Below are 12322 nucleotides of genomic sequence, written 5' to 3' on the forward strand. Positions count from 1 at the left end.
AATCTGATGAAAGCTCACAACCAATTTTTGGTGACTTGCTTGACACCCATGGGAATAGAAAGAAGACTGGGAAGGGTCACTAAAAAGGGGAAACCCAAACAATTGTAAAAAAGAAATGAAGAGGTAGGAAAAGTATCAGACAATAAGGGGAGATGAAGAGGGGACCAGTGTATTGTAGGGGATCCCCATTTGTAATGAAAAGGTAAAACAAGCAATTTTTCAATAAAACAGGTCATAGAATGACTACTGTGGCTTGTTCATCAAAAGTAGAAATGTGCCATGATGTACGTGCACATCCATTTTAGCTGGGAAGTGTGTGAAATGCTTGTGTTAATGATGGTCTGTGGTGTGCCCTTTCAGAGGGCTATGCCCATTTTGCTGGCCCGATAGGCTGTGAACCCTTTGGTGTTGCATGTTAACTCTGAAAAGCTGAGGGAAGTGAGTGGTCCACATGTATGTGTTGTTAAATCTCTGCTTTGTGTTTGGTGGGCAAGGCCTAGTGTGGGGTCATTTCTAGTAGACATCCTAGTGCTGGTGTTGTGATGGATCACCAGGGACGTGTGAGTGGTGGTGCGTCTCTGTCTTGTTATTCGGTTTTGATTTGACAGTCCTGGGAGAGAGAACGAGTTGGCTGAGTGTTGCAATTAAGCTGGTGGTGTAGGTACTGTCAGAATGAGTAGGGGTTAAAGGTTAGCCTCATTGTCCAGGATTTGTCTGGCCAATTGATATTTTACACAAAGGTTTAGAGTTTTATTTAATTGGTTATCTCTAGTGATCTGGTGGAAGGTTCGTTTAAGTAGACCGATCAAATCTAAATGCGTACCCAGACAGAGATGTGTGGGTAGTCAAGGGTCGTGATAAAGAATGACAGATTTTAAAGGAATTTGGAAATCAGGGTTTTCGGCCTGGTATTCGATGAACAGGAGGAATTGTTTGTCCAACTTTGAGAAATAATTGGGGTGCTGGATCTCCTTGGACTACTGAATTCTGCTTGTAGAGATGACCCATTATATCTTCTGCACCCCTGTGCCACCCGTGTATATGCCACATGTGTATATGCCACTTGTGTATATGCCACCCGTGTATATGAACCGACGGTCGCTCGCGACTGTGCCTTTCTCCTATCAGTAAAGGTCTTGTGCTATTTCATCCTTCATAACCACTGAAGGGACCACCAGCAGTACTTTAAACTTATACATGTGTCTATTATATCTTTTATCTTTGTAGGTAATGGAACATCATGTAATGACACAGACGAGTGCCTAAATAACCCGTGCTTTCCTAATGGGAACTGCTCAAACACCGTAGGAAGCTACGTGTGCGCCTGCAATCCTGGATTCAGTGGTAATTCTAGACTCTTTTTACAGTCATCGTGTCCTGTGTGTATTGGTAACATGATCTGCTGCCCTGTGTATAAGGCACGTGCTGGCTTATTCAGTGTTGTGCATGAGTATCTGCTGTAGGTGGTGGCCTCCCATCGGAAGGGCCATGTATCGGAAGGGTGTGGCAAAGACAGACGACCACTGTTAGGTGGCAATTTAGACCCCCCACCATTGATCAGGTGACCCAGATGTTCTCTTGATGAAGGAACTAGGGAGACCTTACGCTGTTTACACCACACTATAAAATATCACTCCTGGGCATCAGACACTAGCCTGGATCAGAACTGAAGAGGCATTGGCTGGCATTGCCTCTACATTGGATCACGCCCCTGCTCAGATCTTGACAGTTCCATGAATCATGTAGACCTCTTCTGGCCAAATCAAATTATCTCCTGCCTGGTGCGGTGGATCGACAGAAAATGTGGCACAACAATTGCTTCTTTCCAGGGTATTTATTAGCACTATCAGGAGGATAATGGGGTAAACACCTGTGGATGCTACAGATTTATCTAAAAAGAAAAAAGATGTTCCTACCTTGAAATAATCTAAGCAAAGGGAAAGGGGTGGATTCCTATCTACTCGGGAATCTGTCTCGCTTTGGACCTCTTATCTCAGGGTTATTGCACCCGGCATTATTCTTGACACAGTCTCAATGTTGTAGGGCCAAGCATGCCTCTTGACTATCAGAGGCAGTCACAGGGATGTCATTCATGCAGCCTGTTGCCTGACCAGGTCTCAGGGATGTCATTCATGCAGCCTGTTGCCTGACCAGGTCTCAGGGATGTCATTCATGCAGCCTGTTGCCTGACCAGGTCTCAGGGATGTCATTCATGCAGCCTGTTGCCTGACCAGGTCTCAGGGATATCATTCATGCAGCATGTTGCCTGACCAGGTCTCAGGGATGTCATTCATGCAGCCTGTTGCCTGACCAGGTCTCAGGGATGTCATTCATGCAGCCTGTTGCCTGACCAGGTCTCAGGGATGTCATTCATGCAGCCTGTTGCCTGACCAGGTCTCAGGGATGTCATTCATGCATCCTGTTGCCTGACCAGGTCTCAGGGATGTCATTCATGCAGCCTGTTGCCTGACCAGGTCTCAGGGATGTCATTCATGCAGCCTGTTGCCTGACCAGGTCTCAGGGATGTCATTCATGCAGCATGTTGCCTGACCAGGTCTCAGGGATGTCATTCATGCAGCATGTTGCCTGACCAGGTCTCAGGGATGTCATTCATGCAGCATGTTGCCTGACCAGGTCTCAGGGATATCATTCATGCAGCCTGTTGCCTGACCAGGTCTCGGTGTTGTCATTCATGCAGCCTGTTGCCTGACCAGGTCTCAGGGATATCATTCATGCAGCCTGTTGCCTGACCAGGTCTCAGTGTTGTCATTCATGCAGCCTGTTGCCTGACCAGGTCTCAGGGATATCATTCATGCAGCATGTTGCCTGACCAGGTCTCAGTGTTATCATTCATGCAGCATGTTGCTGTACCAGGTCTCAGGGTTGTCATTCATGCAGCATGTTGCCTGACCAGGTCTCAGGGATATCATTCATGCAGCATGTTGCTGTACCAGGTCTCAGGGTTGTCATTCATGCAGCATGTTGCCTGACCAGGTCTCAGGGATATCATTCATGCAGCATGTTGCTGTACCAGGTCTCAGTGTTGTCATTGATGCAGCATGTTGCCTGACCAGGTCTCAGGGATATCATTCATGCAGCATGTTGCTGTGCCAGGTCTCAGTGTTGTCATTGATGCAGCATGTTGCCTGACAAGGTCTCAGGGTTATCATTCATGCAGCATGTTTCTGTACCAGGTCTCAGGGTTGTCATTCATGCAGCATGTTGCCTGACCAGGTCTCAGGGATATCATTCATGCAGCATGTTGCTGTACCAGGTCTCAGTGTTGTCATTCATGCAGCATGTTGCCTGACCAGTTCTCAGGGTTATCATTCATGCAGCATGTTGCTGTACCAGGTCTCAGTGATGTCATTCATGCAGCATGTTGCCTGACCAGGTCTCTGGGTTATCATTCATGCAGCATGTTGCCTGACCAGGTCTCAGGGATATCATTCATGCAGCATGTTGCTGTACCAGGTCTCAGTGATGGCATTCATGCAGCATGTTGCTGTACCAGGTCCAGGGTTATCATTCATGCAGCATGTTGCTGTACCAGGTCTCAGTGTTATCATTCATGCAGCATGTTGCTGTACCAGGTCCAGGGTTATCATTCATGCAGCATGTTGCTGTACCAGGTCTCAGGGTTATCATTCATGCAGCATGTTGCTGTACCAGGTCTCAGTGATGTCATTATGCAGCATGTTGCCTGACCAGGTCTCAGGGTTATCATTCATGCAGCATGTTGCTGTACCAAGTCTCAGGGTTATCATTCATGCAGCATGTTGCTGTACCAGGTCTCAGGGTTATCATTCATGCAGCATGTTGCTGCACCAGGTCTCAGGGTTATCATTCATGCAGCATGTCGCCTGACCAGATCTCAGGGTTATCATTCATGCAGCATGTTGCTGTACCAGGTCTCAGTGTTGTCATTCATGCAGCATGTGGCCTGACCAGGTCTCAGGGATATCATTCATGCAGCATGTTGCCTGACCAGGTCTCAGGGATATCATTCATGCAGCATGTTGCTGCACCAGGTCTCAGGGTTATAATTCATGCAGCATGTTGCCTGAGCAGGTCTCAGAGATACAGCAACCAGCACACATCCTGACGCTCACATTCAATCTCACGGATATAGCGCCAAACTCACTATTTAAAAAGGTTTATAGGGATAAAGTGACTGGCTCAAATCTTTGGTACAATTCCAGTCTCACAGATCTAGTGGCCAGCATGTTATTTGCAACATTTTCCAGAGGTAGTGTGCCAAGCTCAACTCTTTAGAGATATAGCACCCAACTTATTATTATTATTATTATTAAAATGTATACAGCGCACCTTCACCTGAAGGCATCGTGCCGCTCGCCTAACAGATAGAGAATCAGAAAAGTGAGAGGATTCTAACTAAAAAGAAAGGTTTTCAGAGACCGGCAAAAGGTCAGATGATTAGAAGTAGCCCGCTAGGACAGGGGATGAGAGTACCAGGCCTTGCGGCCACCATAGAGAAGGCACGGCCACCCATGCAAGAAAGCCTCACCCTAGGTACTTGATTCATCAACCATTATTGGGAGCAAATGGCTCTAGAAGGCACATACAGGGGAAATTGGCTTGGAGATAGACAGCACGAAGTTTATAAAAATCTCTGTGAAAGATTCACAGCGACTTGAACATCAATCGCTTCTCAACGAGGAGCCAGTGAAGCTGATGTAGAAAAAGTGACATATGGGCTCTGAAGGAAGGTATAAGAACTGCTGGGGCTGCAGCATTTTGCAGTAGCTGCAAACGGTGCATAAGATACGCCGGTTGAGCGAGATAGGGAGCGTTGCGGTAACCAATACTGCTTAGCACCAGACCGCCCACCGCAGGAGCATGACATTTAAAGGGGATAAAGGATAGGACTTTCCGAAGAATTCGGAGCTTGAAATACCCAGCTTGGCAGACTGAAGAAACCTGATGATGCATCGCTAAGGAGGAAGATAGTTTAATCCAGGGGTCTCTAACACAACCAACAGAAGAGGGAAAAGGGCCAAGATTGGAGGGCCAGAAGTCTGGGTTCCAGAAAGACGGAGGAGAGCAAGAACCAATGACCAACAGCTCAGTCTTCTCACCATTCAGCTTCAGCCAGTTCTCGGCCATTCACCCACCAAAATCCTAAGGCACCTTCTAAGCCGCGCAGCAGTATCTGTTCTGGCAAGAGCCAGACGAAGAATAATCTGCGTGTCGTCGGCATAGGAGTAGCACATGAATTCATGGGAGTGGATAAGGCAGAGAAGTGGCTGAATATTAATGTTAAACAGACCGGGAGAAAGTGCAGAGCCTTGAGGGACTCCACAAGACAGTGGAACAGACTTAGAAAATAAAGGAGGCAGATAGATGGACTGAGAATGATCAGACAAAAAGACAGTGAACCATGCAAGAACTTGACCTGAAAGACCTGCAGAAGACAGCCGGGCAATCAGGGTGGGGTGGTCTACAGTGTCAAATGAGGCCAACAAGTCTAATAAAATCAGCACTCCCACCCCGCCCTGATCAATCAGGCGAGTAAGGTCATCGAACATGGACACTAAGACCGACTCAGTCTCATACCAGACCGGAAACCCGTCTGGAATGGGTCAAAGAATTTGGATGATTCAAGAAAGGAACTCTGCAAGGGAGACACCAAAGACTCAAGCAGCTTCATAAAAAATGGTGGAATCAAAATAGGACAGTAATTTGATAAACTCAAGGGGTCAAGGAGGGTTTCTTAAGCAGAGGTATTACCAAAGCATGTTTCAGGTCACTAGGAATTTGACCCGAGGTGAGAGAATAATTAATTTCCATTGTAATCCATAATATAATCTCTGCAGAGATCTCCTTAAGTAGTGAGAGAGGAATGGGATCAAGAGGTGAAGCAGATTTCAGTTTATGAATAGCAGCCAAAACATCATCATCAGTGAAAATGGGGAAAGTAGACCAGCTTATAGTGTGCTGAGGGTCCAAAGGGAGATGAGTAGAAGGTGGAACGGGGAAACAGGCAGAAGCGATTTTATGATGAATGGTAACGATTTTATCAAAGAAGAACTCAGAGAGGGATTTGCAAAAGACTTGAGTGGTCACAACCTCAGAGTGGCCCTGGTAGGCGGGGGGCAGAGAATGTACCAAGTCAAATACTGCTTTAGGTGGATTCATTGCAGTCTCAACATTAGCACTAAAAAAGGATTTCTTAGCATGGAGGATTGCCTTCTGGTAAGTAGCTGTGGCTTTGCAGGATTGAATTTTATCCGTAGCAGAGTATCCAGCTCTCCTCTTCCTTTCAGCCTGCCTGCACAGTAATTTGTGCATCTTCAATACGTTAGAGAACCAAGGCTCAGAGGGGTGGTTTTTCTTTTTAAAAAGTTTAAGAGCGGCAACAGAGTCAGCAACACTACTAAAGACTGAAGATAAGGTTGCCAGAGAGCAGGGAATAGTGCAATTACAATGTAAGGCAATGTAAGCCACAAGATCTGAGCCTGGAACACAATACCAGCACCGTTTCAGAAAATCCTGTATCTGAGCATGGAGAGTCGGCTCCAAGAGTGGAATGGAGAAAGGCACAACCTAGTGGGTATATACATAAAGGCACTGCTTTGTGTATATACTGTTCAGGTAATTTCTTTAGGGATATAGGGCCCAGCTCACATTGGGACATAGTGCCTAATCTTCTTCTTTCCCGGGCCTAGTGCCGACCACGCTTCTGAAGGGATATAGTGCCTACCACGCTTCTTTCATGGATATAGTGCCCCGCTCACTCGGTAGCTGTTGCAAGACTTCAGGATTCTCCCCTTGCCCAGAGTTTGATTTTTCTCTCAGCAAATCTAGCTCATGCTGGATTATTTGTCACATGTTTTATCCCCATTCCCCAGGTTTCCTACCTCTGGCATCTCTGCCATGGTTTCTGAGCTCCTATTCTGGCAGCCAAGGATACAGTGATATTGAATTAGAAGTGTTGCTGGTACAGTAGGTTGCACCCCCCTCACCACCCTCTCTGAGTTTGCTCGGCATCCTGTATGCTATGTGGTACAGAGACTGATAAACAGATGATGCCTCCAGTGGCATTAGTACAGTGACCCCCACCTTGGCACATGATGGCATGGAGGAACGTGGCTGAAATGAGATTCCATTGGTCCTCAGTCGGCACCAGAACTATTTGAGATGTGAGAGCAAGAAATCACCCTCATCACTCCAAATGCCCTAAGCACAGATTCACTTCAACTAATGACAGAAGACCCATTCCTTGCATTGCATGGAGTGTGTCCCTTCGTTGATTGTGGTGAACTGCGAAAGACATTTCAGACAGGAATTCAGTTCTTTGCCATTCAAGGGAGCTTTTGGCCCATCCTACGCTTCGTGGGTTCTTGGCATTATGTGCCCTACCTTGACTTTCCAGTCAGCGTGCAAGAGGTTTGGTATGGATTATCCTGTCCTGGCCTATTCTGCTCTCAGGTAAGGCCAGCAGGTGACTGTCTGCGACAGCGAGCACTATGTTGACACTCACCATCCTCAAAGGATAACTGACCGCTTCCTACCTGTGCCTCTGACCTCAGCAGATGTAGGAGACTTCATCAGTCAAATGATCCCTGCACAGTCACTACTTCATAAGGTCTTCACCTGTGCTTGATGATATGAATCAGATGATCAGAGGAAAGCAACAATGCTTAACAGTTCATATTTTGAATTCTTTCCTTTTACTCATTAGGAAATGGGACATTCTGTGACCTTGATGAGTGCCTGAGTAACCCCTGCTCTCCTCATGCAAACTGCACGAACATCATTGGAAGTTTCACATGTGCCTGCAATCCCGGATTCACTGGTAATTCCACATTTCTAACTGCAATGTTGACCTGGCATATTCAGAATACCACCACTGAATGTGTGTCTCACCAAAGCCTGTTACTAATCTATTATTTTAATTGGTTCTCCCTGTAAAACTCTATAAAAGAAATAAACACTCTACGGGCACCAACTTCTGCATTGAAGTGCAGTTTGGAACCTTTCTCAGGTGAATCCCGCAGTTGATTAAGATGGTCTAGAGGAGAGCACTGAGGGTAGAACCATGTCTTCAACCTGCGGGCGCACCGTAGCCGCTGCGAGGCTTCAGTATTCACACCCTGAGGCGGTCCTACCATTACAACTGACTATAAATACCTTGGCACACAGACCATGCTGCATGGCTTGGCTTTGGGGGCCTTCTTTTATACTTTAAGGAGCATGCCCAGCTTCAGAACAGGTAGTCCATGTGGCTATCTTCCCTATGCCACTGTGAGTACTGGCAAGTGGCCATCTGACGCTGCCAGTAGTGTGAGTCGCCAACCATCCCAAAGGGTCCACTGGAACCTCCTACTGGGCATGGGCTGGGGACCTCCCTTAAGTGGGAAGTATGGGGTATGGTGCATTCGGTTTTGCCTCAGTGGGTAAGTGGGTAACATCGTTCTCCTTGGCCTTAGGCATTAGATGAGAGCTGGAGATGCAGATCCTTGAATCAATGCAACATTGCATCACTCACTTCATATTGAAAATGCAGGCTCCTGAGTTCCCGGGGTGAAAGGTCCTGCATACCTATGTTACATGTGCATGTTACTGCCTGCTACACACTGGGAGACATGTGCATCGACCCAGTAATGGCTCTTGGGAGACTGATAGGAAACCCGGGGTGCTGATTGCAATAATTCCCAATCCAGTGCAGGTGCCAATTGGATCGGGTGTTATTACTTAAAACATACATGATGAAAATGGCATGTAGCATGCAAAGCAAGGAGTGTAGGCAGATGATATGTTAAAGAGAGGGGCTTGCATTGCTCTTAGGAGGGAGGCCCAGTGTTTGTCTATGACCCTTATGTGCCCGAGGAGTGAATTTTGCTGGTGGTTCGATGGGAAATGTTTGGCCCCCAGCTCAGGACTCAAGGTATTGAGTGATTGAATGGTGGAAAAATTGATGCATATGGGAGGAGTGACATTTCAGAATCAATGCAAGCATTGGCAAAGCCAACAGTTCCGGCTTTTGGTTAGGAATGGGATAGGCATTTGCCAGGCATTGCCATAATTGTACTTCCTATCCATAATATGGCAACAGCCGGGAATAGGTGTGATAAGCTGGGCATGAGATAACAGTGCCTGGCTAATGCATATCGAACACCTATAAGCAAGCCTAAATGTTGACATTTTAATGCTTGTTTTTAACAGGTCTTCAGCAGAAGGAAAAGATACATGTAATGACTGAAGGAACACTTGGTTAAGACATTTGTATTACACCAGCAGCACATTGCAGCTGCAATTAAGCCATTAACTCAGAGCAGATGACACAGAAATAACACTGGCAGGAAAACATGTGATGTTGCTTCTTTCCACTATGGCTCAAAGAAACCTCAGAAGGATGTGCTTTGGCTAGGGAGGGGAGGGGAGAGTATGGGTGGGACTGCTCATAGGGATTAACATACACATTAGCAGTCAATGGGTGGGCAAATAACCAAACATTCACACGCTGGGTATCCCTCCTCACACATTATCACTGTAATAGCTGTTCTCCATTGAAATAGATTTGGCCTTTATCTGTGGAGTAAGTACCGCCTTCCAGCGTTCAGGGGATTAACCTACGCAAGAGGGTGTGAGGACAACAGAGGGGGAGGCGTTTAGGCAATTCATAAAGAGAACCAGAAGGAAGAAGGGGGCAAGGCAGTACAGAGGCTCATCACCCTACAGACGAGAGGATGAGACATTACACAGGACCTTCTGCCTTCAGGTGAGAAGACAGGACACTACACAGGCACAACTGCCTACAGGAAAAAGGATGAGATGATACAAAGGCACATCTCCCTACAGAAAAATTGATGAGACAACACATAAGTGTATATCGCTAAAGGCCACGGAACGAGACAGAACTTAGGCTGATTTGTGCACAGTTGAGAGGACGAGACAGTACAAAGGTTCATCTTCCTACAGGCGAGAGAACGAGATAGTCCACAACCTGATCCGCATACAATTGAGAGGACAAGACAGTAAAAAGTTTAATCTTCCTAGATGGGAGAGAACGAGACAGTACACAACCTGATCCACATACAAAAGAGAGGACGAGACAGTACAAAGGTTCATCTTCCTACATGCGAGAGGACGTGACAATACACAACCTGATCCGCATACCATTGAGAGGACGAGACAGTACAAAGTTTCATCTATCTACATACGAGAGAGCGAGACAGTGCACCACCTGATCCGCATACAATTGAGAGGACGAGACAGTACAAAGGTTCATCTTCCTACAGGCGAGAGAACAAGACAGTACACAACCTGATCTGCATACAAAAGAGAGGACGAGACAGTACAAGGGTTCATCTTCCTACATGCGAGAGGACGAGACAGTACACAACGTGATCCGGATACCATTGACAGGACGAGACAGTACAAAGGTTCATATTCCTACATGCGAGAGAACGAGACAGTACACAACCTGATCCGCATACAATTGAGAGGACGAGACAGTACAAAGGTTCATTTTCCTACATGCGAGAGAACGAGACAGTACACAACCTGATCCGCATACAAAATAGAGGACGAGACAGTGCAAAGGTTAATCTTCCTACAGGCGAGAGAACGAGATAGTACACAACCTGATCCGCATGCAAAAGAGAGGACGAGACAGTACAAAGGTTCATCTTCCTACATGCGAGAGGACGAGACAGTACACAACCTGATCCGCATACAATTGAGAGGACGAGACAGTAAAAAGGTTCATCTTCCTACAGGCGAGAGAACGAGACAGTACACAAACTGATCCGCATACAAAAGTGAGGACGAGACAGTACAAAGATTCATCTTCCTACATGCGAGAGGACGAGACAGTACACAACCTGATCCGCATACAATTGAGAGGACGAGACAGTACAAAGGTTCATCTTCCTACAGGCGAGAGAACGAGATAGTACACAACATGATCCGCATACAAAGGAGTGGACGAGTCAGTACAAAGGTTCATCTTCCTACATGCCAGAGGACGAGACAGTACACCATCTGATCCGCATACAGTTGACATGACGAGCCAGTATAAATATTCATCTTCCTACAGGCAAGAGGGTGAGATAAGACCGAAGTTGATCTGCCCACAGGTGAGATGGCAAGACAGTACACAAGCTAATCTGCCCACAGTTGTGAGGAGAAGACAGTACACAGGCTAATCTGTAAACAGACGTCCAGGGAAAAATGACTCCAATGACAATTCTAAGTAGACAGCTGCAGCGAATGAGATGTGGAGGGAGCAGAGCGTTTCTACACAAGGGCCACGATGGCATGAAGGCAAGGCAGCTGCAGTGGAGAAATGGCCAGTGCATGGGAAATGTAAGAGCCACCTTTATTGGGGGGCACACCACCTGCATATGTTATAGGTATTTGGCACCCTAGTTCCATCCTCGGGTAAATGGACGCAGCCCTCTACGCTCTTACCACCAGTGGTGAACTCAGAAGGCGTTCAGGAACCTGAGCTTGGACGTAAAAAGAAGTTTGCAGAAAAATGGTGCTTCAATGGGAGTGTGTACCTCGATTTCCACCCAGTCGTACAATGTTACGGGTGAGTGAGACCAGTTTCTATTATGATGCAGAATTGCTTAGTAGACCCCTTCTAGTGCTGGTGTCGGTGTCTGGCGGAGTGGGGGTGGGCACTCAGCCCCCCTACTGGAAAAACTTGAGTTGAACCGCTGCAGGGAGATGTTTTAATAGATAATAAACTAAGAAGTTTGCAATTCCTTCTTATTAAATTAAATCATATTTCCTTTACAGCCGAAGGGAATACGCATTTCATTTCACGTAAGAAGCCTAATAACACCTTCCATTTACTAGAAATGACCCCTCCCTTGGGCCTGGAGACAGCCTCATTAGCAGAACGAGTGTTCATCGAATTATTCAACCTCTTTTAGAGTGCACCGTTTCCAATTCTTTGCTAGTGAGTCCTCCTCGCTGGGATGAAGATGGCACCGTCTGAGGGCAGTCCTTCTTTTCTCATAGGGTCGCCTTGTGTGTGGTAGGATACACAATGGTCCTGATTCAAACCTGCCCTGCTCTCCTGCAAAGACAGCCACATGACTGTCAGATGCAACACACACTGTACAGCCACTGGCCACCCCAATGCATCATGCTGGACCCCCTGCTTGCGCTGCTGGCCCAGGGGGTGGGCTGCCCAACTGAACACTCTGACGCTGCCTAAAGGCAGTGTGACTACCATACAAAAACGAATGCAATAAAAAGAAACCACTCACACATGAAATTCTGCACGTAGTCACCCTCTCATAAGAACCAGTCTTACATGTGTGCTTTTTCTTAGACTTATGCC

At 46.7% G+C, this 12322-nt stretch overlaps 1 protein-coding gene across 1 annotated transcript in view; it reads left to right on the forward strand.

Annotated features, from left to right (window-relative positions):
- LOC138492809 (uncharacterized) overlaps positions 1-12322 on the forward strand; it is a 469421-nt gene that overhangs the window by 345065 nt on the left and 112034 nt on the right. The window contains exons 82-83 of the mRNA XM_069620163.1: positions 1228-1344; positions 7706-7819. Coding sequence (XP_069476264.1) covers positions 1228-1344; positions 7706-7819 — 231 coding nt within the window. The remainder of the gene's footprint in view (positions 1-1227; positions 1345-7705; positions 7820-12322) is intronic.

This window comes from Ambystoma mexicanum, chromosome 10 (genome assembly GCF_040938575.1).
Source record: "Ambystoma mexicanum isolate Mex_15411 chromosome 10, UKY_AmexF1_1, whole genome shotgun sequence".
NCBI classification, from domain to species: domain Eukaryota; kingdom Metazoa; phylum Chordata; class Amphibia; order Caudata; family Ambystomatidae; genus Ambystoma; species Ambystoma mexicanum.